Raw genomic sequence first — 18036 nt, 5'->3', positions numbered from 1 at the left:
GTAATATTTTATATTGTTAGTACATCAAGATTAAACTCATATTACTCTAATATCAACAACAATAATAATAAAGTATTGTCCTATTAAGTGGGGTCGGCTATATGGATCAAACGACGTTATTGAGCGCTATTGAACTCTATCATGTATCATGTTTACAGAAAGATCATTTACATGTAAATCTCGTTTGACCACCTCATGAATGGTCATCCCAGGTCTTCCTTTGTCTTTCATCCTTTTTCCATCTTCTATCTCATCCACCCTCCTGATTGGGTGCTCTGTCGATCTTCTTCTCATATATCCAAATCACTTGAGACGCGATTCTACCATTTTTTCCATAATAGGTGTTGTTAAAAAGGAGAGAGGGAGCAATAGAAAAAATATTTATCAATATTCAAATTGTCTAAAATGATACAATATAGAAGGGTATTTATAGGTGCTAAGAGAATCGAAATAATAAACACGTAATATCTTATAATAAATATTCATATATGCTAAATAATACTAATTGATCCTAATTATATTCTAATAGGTGTTACTTCAACTCACTCTCTTATATATCTGTTATATGTTCGTTTCTTATTCTATCCAGTAGAAAAAATAAAGAAATAAACATTTTAACTATATCCAACTTAGGTAAACAGTAATCTGAAGAAGTGTTTCAACCCCATTAGTAATGTATTGATCAATTGATGGAGGAAGTAGTGTCTGAATCTTTGCATACCCTTTTGCATTTGAATATTTTCCTGTCCCTCCAACAACAGCAAGATATGATTCTTGTGCTGCTGTTCTGTGCACACCAAAGAAACTAACACCATCTTCTTCTTCTTCTTGATCATCTTTTTCATTGTGAAATATGGCTGTGAATGCCATTGTTCTGCTACTTCCATCCAATGAAGTAGCCACATGAAAGCCCTGTGCTTTTCCAATAACCTCTGACCCCAACTCAACCCCTTTTGTAATCTCATCATCAATCACTGTTATTCTTCCAAACAAGAGATTCTCTCCTAATGGAAGTTGATTTGGTTTCACATAAGGAACATTCTTATTATTGTTGTTCTTGTCAATAATCACCTTGTTTTTTCCAGTGTCTTTTACCATCACTGTTGTTGGTGAAGCATAAACAATGCTAGAACTATCATCAACAATTGGTATGCTACCCTTCATTGGTATGATCCTGTTATTTGGTTTTGAGAATGGAATCTTAGTGGTTTGTGTGTTGGTGATGGCACCAGCAACAATTCTCTCAGAAGGGGTTGATCCACCTAAGATATCATGCATGAAGAAAGTTATTGAATCCATTTTTGCATAGCTTAAGAGGAAGAAGAGGTGGAATAGGTTAAGGAGTGCAAGATTCTTGGCCATTTTTCTTTATATGTTAGTAGCTAGTGAGGTTTAGTATTTGTATGATACACTAAGTTTATAAGGGGAGATTGAGATTTTTATAAATGAGTGGGTTAGATAGATAGTTAGTTATAGTTACAAGATTTGGAGTGGTTGCATTAACCTAATCAACTCTCACAAGTGGGGTGGCTAATGTTATAGCTGAAGTCTATATATCTCTTATGTGGTGAATACTTATAATTTCCAATTTCACCAAATTTATATGTATATCTTTGAATTCATATATCTAAGTACAAATGAGCATGTGAATACTTGGTACTCACTACTCAGAAGAGTATATAATGATGGTATTTTATATGCATCATTCTAGTATAAGTGTATAACTATGTTTTTTTTTTAATACAAGCATATTTATTTATGGGAAATCAATATTGATCCCAATTTTTCACACATAATAATAATAATATTTGGATTCAAACAAACATTACACAGGTATTGTAATGGAATTGGACTTTGTTTTGCATAAATTAACATCTATTAATAGGACATTGAATAATTTCAACTAAGCCACAATAACACATTACCGTTATCTAGAAAGCACACAAGTTCTGGCTCAATTTTTTTTTTTTTGGTCTTGGGGCTCAACTTAATGAGTCTTGGCCTTTTTTATTGCATTGACAATGACAATGTGACTATAAGTTTTAGTTTTTTCGGAAATTATTCCAACCTTCTTCAATTCGCCATCAATGTCCAAATTATGTGTAATAAATACAACTCTTTCAAACCAACTTGAGTTAGTCGAGTGGTCAGCTCTCTCGTCCACTTAAGCAAGTGTCGGGAGTTCGAACCCCGCCTTGTGCATGCAGCAACTCATTGGCCAGCAATAGACCCTTAAATGAAGCTCCTATCGGGTTGGGGGATACCGTTTGGGTAAACAAAACAAAAAAAAATTCAGCCCTTTCAAAATATTTAGACTTGTTGTAGACTTGGCCAATAAGGGTTTAACTCACCTTTCAATGTCGGTGTCATCAAACTTTTGTCAAAATGATGCTTCCCCACTTTCTTAGCACAAGATTCTGGCCAAGGAGTTGAGAAATTTGTAGGCCAACGACCGTGTATTGTGAAATAGTTTGGGATGTTTGCGTTCATTCCAGATGCAGAGACACGAGTAAAGGTTGTTGGCCAAACAAGGGCAAGTTTAAGAAATTCATAAGAGGCATTAGTGAGATGAATTGAGGAAGCAAGTAGGATAACGTGAAAAACAATGAAAAGTGAGTTGATATTGGAAGTTTAGAAAGTTTAGAGGGTTTTGGAGGGAAGGGAGTGAGTTGGAGAAAGCGATGGTTGTTCTCCTCCCTCCCTCCCTCCCTCTTATAAATCAGAAATGAGAATTGAATAGCCAAACAGTATATTTCATTGTACATCAATGATATATATTAAAGAAGAAATGACGTAATGGCAACATGCATAAAGGAGAAAAGCTATTACTAGCAGTATGGGTCACTGAGTAAATTGAATTGGAAATCAAAACATGACATGTTTCAAAAACAAACTAAACTGCAATTCATAGTTTTGGAACCGAACCGGTTATCTAATCAGTCAGAACTCACCAGATCGGGGACCAACTTCTGGTCGTGCCAAGGAAGCTGATGACGAAACTCGAAACAAGAAGTCAAAAACCACAACCAGCTGAGGAGAGAGGCGAGAAGACGAGAGAGAGAGAGAGAGAGCGCTCGGGGTGGTGTCGTTTTGGAAGGTGAGGTGAGAGTGATAGTCTAAGGGTCAGTTTGACTAAACTTTTTAAAAAATTTATTTTGAAAAAGTAACTTAAAATATAAGGACTTTTATTAACAACAACTTTTAAATAAGTTATTTTGTGTTTGGAAAATTATTATAGAAGTTCTTGTTTTAAAGTTGTGCATTAAATAGAAGTGATAAAATAGTTTTTGAAAATAGGAGAAGTCACATTTTTTAACTTTTTTAAAAACTCTTAAATAACTTTTTAAAAAGTTAAAAGTTTATCTAAAAAATTGTACCAAACACTATTAATATAACTTTTTATAAGTCAAAAGCTAAATAAAAGTAACTTTTGGAGTTTCCAAACGAAACCTAAGTTTATAACTATGTTTCATTTACTATAGTGACTATGGTGTTTTAAAAAGTATGGGTAAAATTAAAGTAACGTTTTTTGTTGTTAAACAACGCTTTTTAAAAAGTATTACTAAAAAAAATATTATCAAAATAAAAAAAATGTGACTTTAATTTTAACACTTATATAATTATCGAAATCACCTAACATAGTTATACTAAAAGTCTAAAATCCAACCTTTTATAAACTGGGTAAAACTTGGCTTGCCTTCAAGTTATTTTATTTTTTATTTTTTATGATAAACCTTCAAGTTATTTAAATTGCTCATCAGATCCAACTATCAATTTTTTTTTTTCAGGATCCAACTATCACTTGAGGCTGTGAAAATTCAGTTTTCAAGAGTAGGCTAGGTTTTTGTCCTGAAGGTTTCAATAATTAACATGGGCTGTAACAAAAAGTTTGGTTCAGTTACTTAGCTTTTACCGTCTATTTGGTACATCTTTGTATTTTTCGAATGTAACTTATTAAATTTGATTTTTGAAAAATAATCTTTTAAAACTTGTAGAACTTATATTTAGTAAATTAAATTAAAAATAATTTTTTAATAAACACAAATAATAATAATTTATTTAATAAAATACTTTTTAAAATTAAAAATATAATACATATAATTATAAAGATAAATAATTTAGATATTATTAATACACAAAATTATATTAAACTTTTAATTTAAAAAAAGGTGTTTTCAAAAATGTAAATACTATAAACAAAAATATATTATCTTTTTAATTTTCTAAACACAAAACGAGAACACAAATAAACACCTCTCCTAAAAATTTTAACAAAAACTAAGCCTTAATTTTAAAATAAGTGGACCTCTTATATTTAGCATGCTTTGGCTTTTTGTTTGTGACTAATTATTAAGGTTGAGGGCTTCAAGGATATGTTGATGATATCAATGGGTCATGGACTTAGAATCCGTTTGAGTTTTTTACTTATGAAAAAGTTACACTAATATTGGTATAATGTTTTAAATATATTTTTAATTTTTTTAAAAAATATTTTAAAACTTTTAAATAAGTAAAAAAAAATTATTTTTTTCATTCTCAAAAACTACTTTATCATTTTTATTTATTAAAACAACTTTAAAACAAGTATTTTTATGATAAAAATTCAAATACAAAATAATTTATTTATAAACTATTTTTAATATAAATTCTTATATTTTTATCTATTTTTTAAAAGAACTTAATTAAATTATTTATCCAAATTGACCATAAATTGCTATTACCAGGGAGGGACATAAAATTCTATCAAATACCAATTTAAAAAGAGTTTAATTTTGATACAGTATAAAATATTTTATATACATAATCGTTTAATTATATCTGTTTTTTATAATCATTCACGCAGTCAATATATATTTTTACTAATATAACATTACATAATTAAATGCACATATAAAACAGTTTTATACTAATAGTAAATCAAAATTTTTTTTTTTTTAAATTATGTGACAAATATAATTGCAATACTAAAGCTTAACCTTTTAACCACTTTAATGATTTCTATAATGTGATTTTTGACTTAATTATCATCGTAACAATCTCAGGCTTGAAAACATGTTAGCAGCTGATGATATGATCGCATGGAATTTTAATTTATAGATTATGTCCGAATGTCTCATAAAGTAGGAGAACCCAACAAAAAAACTTTTACTAAATCACATGCATGCATGTATGCCGCATGTATAGATATGCGAATCCCGCCTTGTGCATGCAGCAACCCATTGGCCAACGGCAAATTCTTAAATGGAGCTCAGTACTAATAAAATTGTGAAAGAATAGGAAAATAAAAGAATTGTGAAAGAAAAAGATGAAGAAATTTTATTGATTGTTGATTGAATGAATTGTAAACTATGAAAGTAAAATTAACTATATATAGAGTATTGGCCTATGAAAGATAAAAGTAGATAAAGATAAGATATAGAGATAAAGATAAGATATAGAGATAAAGATAAAGATAACTATAAGATAAGATAAAGACTAAATTATCATTTAATTTGTGTATTCTGTTGGGCTGAATTTGTGGGCCGTGAGACGTCTTTATTGTTGTCATGGGCTAAGGTGGAAGAGTGGTTTAATAAGTACCGCGACGGATTAGTCCTTAACCTGCCGGGTTGAGGGATACCGTGGGAAACCAAAATTCTTTTGTTTCCTTTTTTCTGGGGTACTGAATTATATTTTTCTTGTTTGGTTGCATATAATAATAAACACAAATTGAACCGTTTCCTTGGGATCGTGCTTCTTCGCCTTTTGTATTTTCTGCTTGGCCGAAAGGTTACTTTTCATTCAATTGCCCCCATTTTATTATCATTATTAGTATATTACTAATAATATTAATATTATTATTAAGATTAAGAGATTCAATTTGTATTCATTCCAATTATGCTAAACAATTAAATTCTAGACAAATTCTATCTTTTGGACATAGGAGCTAAGCTAGAGTAATCCTAAGAAACTGGATTCTTACTAGTGTATGTAATTTCTTTGATTATAAGTGTCCAAATTTAGTGCTGGACATTTATGGGTAAATCTCATTAATAATCATAATATAGATTCCTATTTTATATTAGAATTAAGTTAACTTAATTCAATTTCAAAAATTAAATGATAAAATAAGAGGTGTTCAAATAGTTATATCTAATCAATATCTTTAAGTTCTTGCAAAATCCATATATAGTGGATGGTGCGGCGATCCAATATAAAAATTTTCCCGCTAAAATTTCATTTAATACATTACAAATAATCAAATTAGTGTTCCTTGCTTTTCAACTTTGTTAATGATATTTTTTGTATTATAGCCGTCCAGGATTTAGTCAAAGGAAATAATGCAAACAAAAAAGGCGCATGAAAATCATGCACATAATATGGATATAATTTCAAATTTTCTCTTCATTTCCACAAAATGCCTTTTGTCTTTTAAGTTAGCGACCGCAAAAAAAAAAAAAAAAAATCCAAAATTAATAAAGCAATTTAAATGGTCAAATAGTCAGTTCATTCGTTCGCTTAAACAAATGTCGATGGTTTAAATTCTGTCTTGTGCATATAACAATTCATTGATAGAACTCAGATCCACGATAAATTAGTCATTAATTTATTGGTTTAGGAAATTTCGTGAAAAATTAAGAAAAATGGCATACTCTATTATCGTCATTTCATTAACATTTAGGTAACCATAGAATATAGAAAGTGAAAAAATAAAGCCACGCCCTCCAACATTTGATTTTGAGATTATCAAATTAAATGAATCTCTACTCTTAAAATTAGGTGGTGAGATCTAATTGTGAATATTTCAATTCAATCATGTGAGATAGATTTGAAATTTCTTCAACTTTGATCATATTCAATTATTTTAGTGTCCATCAATTGACATCCATTTTGGATGTTTCAGAAAAGAAGAACATTACTAGAACGTTAATAGTGTAACAATATATATGAATTAAAATAAAAAAAAAGTTTATTTTATACTCCATAATATGATGATATAATAAGTGGACATTAAAAAGGATAAGTGGGCTTCTTATGAATTGTGAGACCCACCAAAACATTGGACGAACATGGTTGATTAGCCGAAAGAGAAAAATTGAACCAAAAAGTTTATTTTTTTTATTTATAAAGTATAGAAACCAAGAGTGTAACCAGCCAAGAATTGAACAAGTCAATTAATTATAATTATTAATAATTAATTTTAAATTTTTTAAATTTAAAATTTAAATAATTAGAAACTGATTAATTAAACCTAATTAAAAATTATAAAAACTTTCTCCTTTTCTTCCATATTAACTTGCATACTTCAACAACAATACACACAGATCCCTTACCGTCGGGCCCTCTCCACCTCTACCCTCACGCAAGACGACCTCAAGAAGTTTGCCGCCGACAAAGCCGTCGAGTACGTCAAGTCCGGCATGGTCCTCGGCCTCGGCACCAGCTCCACCGCCGCTTCGTCATTGTCAAGCTCGGTCATCTCTTCTCCACCGGTCAACTCTCCAATATTATTGACGTCCCTACCTCCAAGCGCACTAAAGAACAAGCACGTTCTCTCGGAATCCCGCTCTCTGTCTTCGACGACAATTCCCGCTTCGATCTCGTCATCGACGGCACCGATGAGGTGTACCCGACTCCAACCTTGTAAAAGGCCGCGGCGGCTGTAGGCCACCTTCGACAAGTTCATTGTGGTGGTCGATGAAACAAAGCTCGTGTCAGGACTCGGAAGAGCGACCTTGCGATGCCGATGGAGGTAGTGCAGTTTTGCGGAAAGTACAATCTGGTTCAGCTTCAGGAGTTGTTCAAGGAAAAAGGAGTGGTGGAGTAGTACGGGCTGTTTTTGAACAATTGCAAAAATATATAAAAAAACATTCATTTAATATAAAAAATATCCTAATGCTTAACAAAAAAAATGTCTAGCTATAGGATTTAAAAAAATAGAAATATCCACATCTGTAATACAAAATATTCGAAAAATATATTAAAAAATATCGATTTATTATGAAAAAGAAACATCATAATATTTAGCAAAAGAAACATTTATGTATATCAACTTACCTTTGTTAAAACAGATTTCAAAATCCAATCCATTAAAAAATTGACAGAAATTAGCTAACCCTAATTAATTTCCTAGCGGGACTCTTTATTTATTAAATTATTAGTGCTGCCTTCTATATATGCCTCGCATGCATTACCCTGTCTCCAAAACTAACCCCAAAAGTGCAGCTATATATTAATCATATATATTCCATCAACCCAATGTTTTTTCGTGTGCATAAATGTAGCCCCACAACAACGATTGCTGGGTTATATATGTTTCTATTGTAAGGATCACCATCATCATCATTATTATTATTAGAGAATTCAGACCCCATATTTCCTTCTTTTTTTATCTCCTTTTTATAAAGTCAATAATGTTTTGAATTTTTATGTATCATAACCTATACATTATTCTCTTTACTTGTAGAAAGAGAAGAAAAATTCAATTGGACTATACTATATTATCATCAAACATAATAGTATAGTAATAAAGTAATTTCCTGTTTAAACTTTAAACTAATTGATTCTCAACTAAACCCATTATATATGAACCAAAAATTAGGTTAGTGGTTCTGTTATTATTGGAATGAACTTGAGATAGAAGGAGAAATTATTATATATATATAGTCACAACAAACTTAATAAGCTTGGACACAATGAAAATGAGATTATTCATAGAAGTGGTGATGATGATACAAATAAATAAAAAAGAAGAAGATAACGATGACGACGATGATGATCATGATGATGATGATGTGGTGGATGGATATGGCCAGAGATGAGCATTCTTGACCTTGGAAACACTGGCCAATACCCCTAATGGCGTGACGTCACCAATGATTGTCACCTTCTTTGTCTCCATGTCTATGCTGAATGATCTCACTCCTTCCATTCTTGATATATGTTTTCTAAGTTTTCCTTCGCATGCTTTGCAGTGCAATGATACCCTCAATACCACAACCTGCAACCTTGCTTTACTTTCACATTACTACTAACTCAAAAGTATAGTAGCCATAATAGTTTAAAACCGTCGTATAATTTAATATGTTTGACTAAATTATTTAATAACAAGTATTAATATTTTTACAAGAAAATATTTATGCGTTTGTCAGGATAAAGTAATATTATAAGAATTTAATTGAATTAGTATAAGTGTTGTAAAACAGTTTTATAAGTACATTTAATTACATAATGTTATATCAACAAAAAATATAATTATCTCTTATTTTGATGATACGAATGATTATTCAAAAGAACGAATAAAATGTGCATCAAAATTAAGCTATGAAAAGAATATATATATATATATATGGTTTAATTACTCTGTTGATCCCTATAGTTTCACAAAATTTTTAATTAGGTCTCTATACTTTTTTTCCTTTTAATTGAGTCCTTGCACCATTTTTTTTTAATTGGATCCTTATACTTTTTTTCTTTTATATTTACATCCCTATACCAATTCTTTTTTTTTTAGTTGGGTCCTTATAAAATTAAGCCAATTACTACTAAGAGGGACTTAATTAAAAAGAAAAATTATTGCATGGATCCAATTAAAAAAAGAAAAGTATAGGGATCCAATTGAAAATTTCACGAAACTAAAGGGAAGTAATTAGATCTATATATATATACACAAGAAGTGCCTGGTTTTGTATGCATGCATTGATAGATGAGTAGTGGATGTGAAGTGAATTAAAGAAAGATGAGAAACCTGGTTTGTTGAACGAACAGAAGATGATCTAAGAAGATGATGATCTCTTTGGTGGGGCTTATAGTTAGCATGAGAAAGAACCAAAGAGTTGTTAGATGAGTCAGAAACCCTTTGAATGGTGTCACTAGCAAGGAGATATCTTCTTGATGAACCACTAGTAGTATATAAGTCTCTAAGTTCAACAGAGCTATGTCTTCTCATCACTACTTCACCCATGTTCGATGATGATGAACAACTAGTACTCTTTCTGGGCTTTGGATTCAGAGGTATCAATTGGGAAGAAGAAGATGAACAAGGGAGAACAATGTTGGGTAACTGGGTCTTTTTGCTTCTCTTTGGTACCATAGAACTATGATGATGTTGGTGCATGCTTGAGGTTGCTGTGGAAGAATTTGAAGAACAAAACAGATCCATTAGTTTCATTGTGTTCTGTTATGTTCTAAAATACAGAGTAGTTTTAATTTGGAGGGAATAATAATAATGGAAGAAGCAATGGCCTTTTTATGCTATGTTATAGTAGCTGAATCTATCTATACAGGACTATAATGTATGTGTTAGGGTCCCACTCAACTTGGAAGATTAAGATATATATCTTATTAACCTTTTTTAATATATTTTTTTAGTGATTGGGAATAAGAAATTGTGGTGATTTTTGGTGTGAAATGATTACTACCACTAGAGGTGGAATTAACAAAGTTTAGAGGGTGTAACCACCTTCAATTATTGATGCATCATTCTTAGCTTCTTTTAATTATTTATTTTTCTTTGCCAATGAGATTAAAGGTTTGTAATTTACATACATATATTAATCTTGAGGAGTATAATATTTCAACTGTGAATTGGGCAACTTGTTGAAGGGAAGAAAAAAAAGACATACATATGGACCATATATACGTGTTGTATTGAACGTTATATCATTTCATATACCTGTATTATCAAGCATCAAATTATGTACTAATAAAACTAATCAAGTCTTTGACTTAGGCTCAGTTTGGGTAACTAACTTAATTAAGTTTCTTTTGATAAAATAACTTAAACAATAAATGACTCTGTTAAAAGTAACTTATAAATAAGTTATTTTGTGTTTGGATTTTTAACTCTAAAAGTGCTTATTTTAAAGAAATGTAATGAAAAGTAGAAGTATTATGAGAGAAGTCATTTTTTTTAATTTCTCTATAAGCTCCAAAATAGCTTCTTAGAAAGTTGCAATTTGGTTTTGAAAATTGCACCCGACATTAATACTACTACTTTTCATAAGTCAAAAGTTAAAAAAAGCTACTTCTAGAGTTTCCCAAACGGACCCTTACTCTTTGATATTGAGTTGACTCAATTTTGTCAAGTCTAACAATAAATAAAAATATGTCATCAACTGGAGAGCTAAGAAAAATATTACATTTTAAAATAACAGAAATATAACAGTTTTTTTGTTTTTTTGTTTCTCACGGTATATTTTAACTTGACAAGTCAAAAACTAATCCACTACGATATTGAACTTCATTTAAGAGTTTGCTATTTGTTTCAGCACACTAGTAAGCTAATGACTAGACTAACCAACTTGGTTAGAAATATTACAGTTTACAAATAAGAACATAGCATTCTATTTGCATACATTTTTTTTTTTGGTAATTATTGCATACATGTATGTTACGTGTTCTAAAGAGACCTTGCATTCAGCCCAATAAACAAAAAATTTTCAACTCGGCCCATAATTTGTGACCAAAAACCGAGGCCCATTATCCACGTTTTAACTTCACTCCCATCAAGCTAGGGTTTAGTTTACGTAAGAAAAAACCAGAGCGCATTGCAATTAGGGGCTTTTGAATTTTGATTCGCTTTCGGTTTCAGCAGCATCAACAACTTTGCAATGGGTAAGAACATGAAGAATGCTACTAACACTAAAACAGAGAAATTCTTCCTGCAATTCGATTCTAATTTTTTTTTTGTCTCTTGTGTGTGAATTGAAAAGCGAGATTGAAGGTGTACGAGCTGAGGAACAAAACGAAAGCAGAGCTTCTGAGCCAATTGAAGGATCTGAAAGCTGAGCTGGCACTCCTCCGTGTTGCCAAGGTCACTGGCGGAGCACCCAACAAGCTCTCCAAAATGTGCGCTTTCTAACTAACTCCATTAACCGAATAACTAACTTTCTAACTAACTAGCTCACTGACTCCGTTAATTAACTGAATGGATGCAGAAAATTGGTGCGGCTATCGATAGCGCAGGTGTTGACGGTTATTTCCCAGAAGCAAAAGTCGGTGCTGAGGGAAGCTTACAAGAAGAAGAAGTATCTGCCTTTGGATCTGCGTCCTAAGAAGACCAGAGCTATCAGAAGACGCCTCACCAAGCACCAGGTACCCTAACCCCCTCAATTTTTCCTCATTGTTGTTCAATTAAGCTAAAGACCCAAATTAGTTCAAAAAGTTTCAGATCGTACTTTGTTTAGGTTTAGGATTTAGGGTTTAAAGAATAGAGTTTAGGGTTTAGTTTCTGAACAAAATTTTATTCTCTAGGCTCGAGAATTGTAAACGACAAATAGGTCCTGACTTTTTATTCTGAAGACAAATATGTCACCAACTAATTAAAAATAAAAAAACGTTAATCACTTTATAAAACATTTAAGTCTCTCCGGAGACCAATTTGTCCTTATGGGTGTGTGTGGTTGGGGAAATTATAAATAATTCCTAGGAATTTTAACATAGGAATATCGTATTTCCATGTTTGGTTCAAAGTTTGAAAAGCTATTCCCAAACAAGTTTGATTTTAGGGAATCAAAATACCATCATTTCAATTTCCATATTTTTCCTGGGTATATTTGATTCCCATGGGAATGGAATCTGAGTAACAAAGTAATACTTGAACCACACACCCTATATATTTTAGACGAAAGAACTTAAATGTCTTTTCTTTTAGAAAGTCAGGAACGTTTTTGTATTTTCAATTAGTCAGAGATTTATGTGTCTTTGAATTAAAAGATTAGGTACTTATTTATCTTTTTCTCAAATTTCTAATATGCGTATTGGAGGGATCAGTTTGTCTAACGGGAATAAATTTCGAATTAACTTTGCGCTTGTTCATTTAAGCTGTGTTAATATCCTAAGCTGCCATACCTTACAATAATGTACACTCTTCTTATTGAGCTGTTGTATATTTCTAGCAAACACTATATCTAGGCTCATATACCACTTAACCTGCTTTGAATTTTTGGGAAGATATTGATATAAATGGCATTACTAGTGATTTTTAGGGTCATAGAGTTAAACATGGTTATGCTTTGCATTTCTTATAGGCTTCTTTGAAGACAGAGCGTGAGAAGAAGAAGGAAGTATACTTCCCATTGAGAAAATATGCAGTTAAGGTGTAATGTTCTCCTTGTTACTTGACGAAATTCTCAAAGTTTTGTTAAATCTTCATGAATTTTTTGTGCAAAACAATTTCTTTTTTTGTTTTAATCTAGTCAAAGCTTGCATCTTTGTCATTACAACTTTATTAGTCAATATAATGTTCAAACATTCCAAACACTATTGAAAGAGAGTATTATCATTGTTTGTTTGATTAGTCTTCTAAATGAGGTATTATGTCTTATGACAGCAAAATAACTACTCCCTTTGAACGTTGTTTGATTACTCTCCCAACCCAAGTACACATTTCAACTCCGGGCATGTGATGCTATATACAATTATTAGAAGTCACTCATTGTAAATGTGATTCATATCATAATCAAAATGAAAGAAAGTATGGGATAAAGTATGTTGTTGGATTACTAGATTAAAGGAATTGACGTGATGACCAAAAATAATAAATTCTGATAGTTTCTTAATGTTTTTCCCTTGTAATAGTCATTTATTTTTGTTATAATACAAACAGATTAAATTATATAAACCTTGTCAATGACAGCTAAAAAGGGTTAGGCTTTAGCAGAAGAAGGTTATGCAAATGGTGGCAAAGGTATATGTATAGAACGATGTTTAGTGATGAACCATTAGAATGTGGAGTTTAGTGGGAGAACATTGTTAAAGATAGCCGTCCATAACGAGCCTAGTCTTGTTTTGTACTTGGACGGCAAATATAATATTAGACAATGCAATTTTCCTTTTGACCATATAAAACAAGTAGCAACAAGCAAACCTTGTGTGTAACTCTAAAAGCAAAAATGCTACACGTATGGCAGATATTTGTGAAGATATATTCATGTGGAAATGATAGTCAATAAATTAACATATATTATATATTAAGCAGTTTAATCAAATAATTTAAGAATTTTTAGTTATTATCTTTATATAAAAACATCTTCATTTTAATATATAAGATCATTATCATTTTATATTTCAATATGTTTTTTACATAATTAACTAATTTGGTTAATTGATTTTTGATAGATACGTAATATAGTTATTTAAAAAATCATAGAAAAATATCAATATATCAACATGTCCTCATTCTTCATATCTAATAGTAGGGCCTGGAAACTCAAAACAAGGTAAGAACATTAAAATAATAATCCAAGTAACACACACAATCATGAATTCAAAATGAATGATGAACATGCAAATAGAAGAAGCATCCTTTTCTGTTGGTCAACGAGTACAAGCCCCGTACAAGCTGTACCACATGCAACAATGTGTACGGATAGGACAACATAACTAACATGGATTAAAATAATAATTATGTATGTAAGTTTATTTTAATAATAATAAAAAAATTGAAAAGAGTGTGCAATGGCCTTATCACAATTATCACAATGACGCCGAAGGCTTCTCAAAGATTGCAATTTTCAAATAAGGGAAACTTCCACGTAAATGATCTCAACTAGTATAGGTGAGTTGATAACTTGATCATATTAAAACTTTATCATTTTGACTTTCAATATTTAATTTAATACAACGTGAAATATAGCTAGAGATAATTCAATTAATCTAGACTTGAAACTATACTACGTAAGGAAATGTTTTAGTTATACACCTAATACACGTAATAATAATAATCAGCCTATACCATCATATATATGTTAAACCTTAATATATATTTTCTGTTATTGTTTTGACTGTCTAATTAGAAACATGATTCACCGCTAATATTACATATTTAACATATTATATTAATGATATTATTGAATCATCATGTAATTAACTTTAATTCATCATATTTTACCAAGTCCTTTAATTTAAATTATAAACTCCGGTACGTACAAGGGTACAATGAAGTGGTGAACAAATGTGACATAATTTTCATGGAGAGAGAAAGGAACTATAAAAGAAATAAATGGCATCTATCTTTTATGGGGAATTGACTGAAGTTAATTATATGAATCAAGTGCTCGTCACATAGCTTATCCAAAAAGTTAACAAACATTTATAACATGTTTATCTATAATTATAATAAAATTACTTTTATAAACAATGTATATAACCACATACGACTAAGTATTCAAACAAACATCATTTAAAGGAAGCTTCGTTAAACAATAGTGTATGAATATGAAATGAAAAAATATATGGTACCAACATATTATTTGTCAATTTATTGTCAATAATAATTAATTATTATATTTTAAATACATATATAAGAGATATATATATCTAGAAACTATATCTATAAAGATATTTTTATTAAATACAGCTATAAAAAAGACATTTTTATTAGACATATTCATAAATACACTTCCATTAAACACCATTATAAATAAGAGTTGGCAGAAGTTGGCAGAAGTTGGCAGAAATACTGTTGGTAACGTAGCGAGATTGATATGAAATAGATATAATTTAATAATGGATAATATTAGGTAGACAAAAAAACAGTGAGAACTTGTCTTATTTAGTATTAATTAATTATCGCAACAATTAATGAATGTTAAATAAGATAATTTATGACTATTTTTGGCTGATTTTCTTTGATTACTAAACATTTTCCTTTAATAATAATGTTTGCGCATCAATTTGGTCTTCGAAAAATAAGATGTCTTAAATTAATTTTTAAAATTTATAATAGTGAATTAAATTGTTCTTTTTGCTAGTTCGATAATAATGTGTCACAAAAAAACTATTATAATTCATAATTGTACATTTTATGAATCAATATGAAATTTTTAATCTTTCGATAACTAAATTAACCCACGTATAATTCTTTGTGGGATTATTAGAAAATGTTGATCAACCAGATATTTAATAAATAAATCATATTACTATCTATTAATACATTGCTCTATATAAAAATGTAATGGAAAGAATATGATATAGGACGAAAGAAAAACGATTAACTTCAACTCTTTTGTCTATAAATCAATAAATAGTTCGCCTCATATTCCTAATTTTTCTCACATACTAAAATTTCAACTCCTATTTCTAATTTTCCAATACATTATTTATTAAATTAAGTAAACTAGAATATAAAGATGCCATCTCAAAGTTGACTTTGAAAATTTTTTTTCTCTAATTATATGTATGCTAAAAGATAGATTCTCCAACTATATATGCTGCACCAATAAAAAATAATAAATTAATAGAAAATGATCATTATATATGTGTGTGTGTGAATGTGTGATTATATTTTAATTGGGTGAAAATATGAGATTTTGAGTTTAATTACAACTTAGAAACTTGGAGCTTGAATTTGAATATTAATTTAAAGATATGTACTGCTTACTTGTGTTAATATACGTACTAATTGTTCAAAAATTTAAAAAAATATATTTATTTTTTATTTTTTCCCTTATTTAAAAATTGAACAAAGAACAATATTTAAAGAATATTTAGTTGTACTGTCATCCATATAAAACACATATGTTTTGGAGTTGTTTAGCAATTTTAAAATGTCAACTTGTACAATTTGAAATTTTCAGATACAAAAGTAATTAAGAGGTTATTTACTTTTACTAATAACAACGCAACATGCTGGCGGCCACTGCCATATTTGAACAAACATTAATATAATTATAGGTCTTTTTAAAGATACTTAAAATTAAGTAGCAAATTGCAGACACACCAAATCTCAATTAATTAAGTGTGTTTTACACACTCGTAGCTAGACAAATTAAAAACTCTGCCATAAGGCAGGAACGTATCTATTTATTACCCATGAAAAAAATCAATTTTGTTATGTGTAATAAATACTATTTTGATATTAGTATTTTTTTTTAATAATTAAACACGTATTTTTTTGTTTTATTAATTAAAAAATAATTTAAATACACAATTAATTAATATCAATTATATTTTTTATACGAGTGTGTTAATGAAAATTTTAATGTATGAATAATATTTTTCTTAAGAAATTCATTGACTCGAACATAATAACATGATGAATCATCATTTAATTAGTAGCCCGACAAAGTTTTTAATTTTAAGAAGTGAGTCAATAAATTAAACAATCATAAGAAGAAAAACTTTAAACGCAACTTGTTGCAAGTATCCAATTGTTGTTTCAAACTTACAATTTGAGACTTTACGGCGTAACAAAAACAACGTATCGAGTCATTCTAAATTTAATAATAGTAATAATAATATACGCAAATTGCGATTAAAAAGTTAGTTATATACTTTTTAATGATCAGTCACCGTCTGGAAATGATTTGTGATGTATGATAGTATCTTGTTGCATATAAAGAGCGTAACAAAGATGTCGATTATATGCTAAAAAATATTATCATCAAGATTTTATTAATTGATAAGTGTTTCTCGCCTTATGTGAGTTAGCCTGGCTTATCCAACAAGACAAACATATATGTTTGATCAATCAAATTTCATCCATAAAAAATGTTTGAAGTAGCTAGTTATATTATTACAAGAGTTAACATTTCTAAATATATATTTCAATAGTTTAATTTTGAAATATTAATAGTGTAAAAAAATTGGGTTAACCATCAAAAACGCTCCCGAATTATTCAAACGCGGACAGAAATGCACTCGAATTTTACTATCGACAAAAATACCTTTAAATAATTTAAAGAGAAATTCTCCACGTACAAGTATTTTCACATACAAGAGTCATACAAGTCATTTATTTCTTCTTCTTTTTCTTCTCCTTCTTCTTCTTTTTCCGTGCCTTTTCTTCTTCTTCGTTTTTGAAGTGTTTCATCTTCATCGTCGTGTTTCTCCTCGTTCTTCTTGACTGCACATTTTTCATCTTCCTCCTCCTCATCTTCTGCACCTTCTTCTTCTTTTTGCTGCACGTTCTTCTTCCTCTTCCTCTTCTTCTTCTTCTTTTCTTTCGTTTCTTGCCTTTTCTTTCTCCTTCTTCATTTACGTGCTTTTCTCTCTGTTTTCTTTCTTCGTTATTCTCGATTTCCATTATTTTTTGACATCAAACTCTGAAATCGT

General features: G+C 29.9%; 2 protein-coding genes and 2 pseudogenes across 2 annotated transcripts; 2 read left to right on the top strand and 2 right to left on the bottom strand.

Annotated features, from left to right (window-relative positions):
- Window positions 1-618: 618 nt before the first annotated feature.
- LOC107632352 (dirigent protein 24 pseudogene) lies at window positions 619-1371 on the bottom strand (annotated as a pseudogene).
- A 5135-nt stretch (window positions 1372-6506) lies between these two features.
- On the top strand, window positions 6507-7807 carry LOC107632353 (putative ribose-5-phosphate isomerase 3, chloroplastic pseudogene; annotated as a pseudogene).
- An 859-nt stretch (window positions 7808-8666) lies between these two features.
- LOC107629145 (protein SODIUM POTASSIUM ROOT DEFECTIVE 2) lies at window positions 8667-10222 on the bottom strand. The gene is made up of 2 exons (XM_016331850.3): window positions 9728-10222; window positions 8667-8980 (listed from the first exon to the last, which is right to left on the bottom strand). The coding sequence occupies exons 1-2, from the start codon at window positions 10148-10150 to the stop codon at window positions 8759-8761; spliced, it is 645 nt and encodes a 214-aa protein (XP_016187336.1). The 5' UTR covers window positions 10151-10222; the 3' UTR covers window positions 8667-8758.
- A 1274-nt stretch (window positions 10223-11496) lies between these two features.
- Window positions 11497-13541, top strand: LOC107629146 (large ribosomal subunit protein uL29). Its single transcript, XM_016331851.3, has 5 exons — window positions 11497-11595; window positions 11694-11829; window positions 11919-12075; window positions 13011-13079; window positions 13313-13541. Exons 1-5 carry the CDS (start codon window positions 11592-11594, stop codon window positions 13331-13333), a joined length of 387 nt encoding a protein of 128 aa, XP_016187337.1. The 5' UTR covers window positions 11497-11591; the 3' UTR covers window positions 13334-13541.
- Window positions 13542-18036: the final 4495 nt, after the last annotated feature.

The sequence above is a fragment of the Arachis ipaensis genome, chromosome B3 (genome assembly GCF_059453495.1).
Source record: "Arachis ipaensis isolate K30076 ecotype BB chromosome B3, ASM5945349v1, whole genome shotgun sequence".
Lineage (NCBI taxonomy): Eukaryota > Viridiplantae > Streptophyta > Magnoliopsida > Fabales > Fabaceae > Arachis > Arachis ipaensis.
This window is presented reverse-complemented; position numbering and strand designations above follow the sequence as displayed.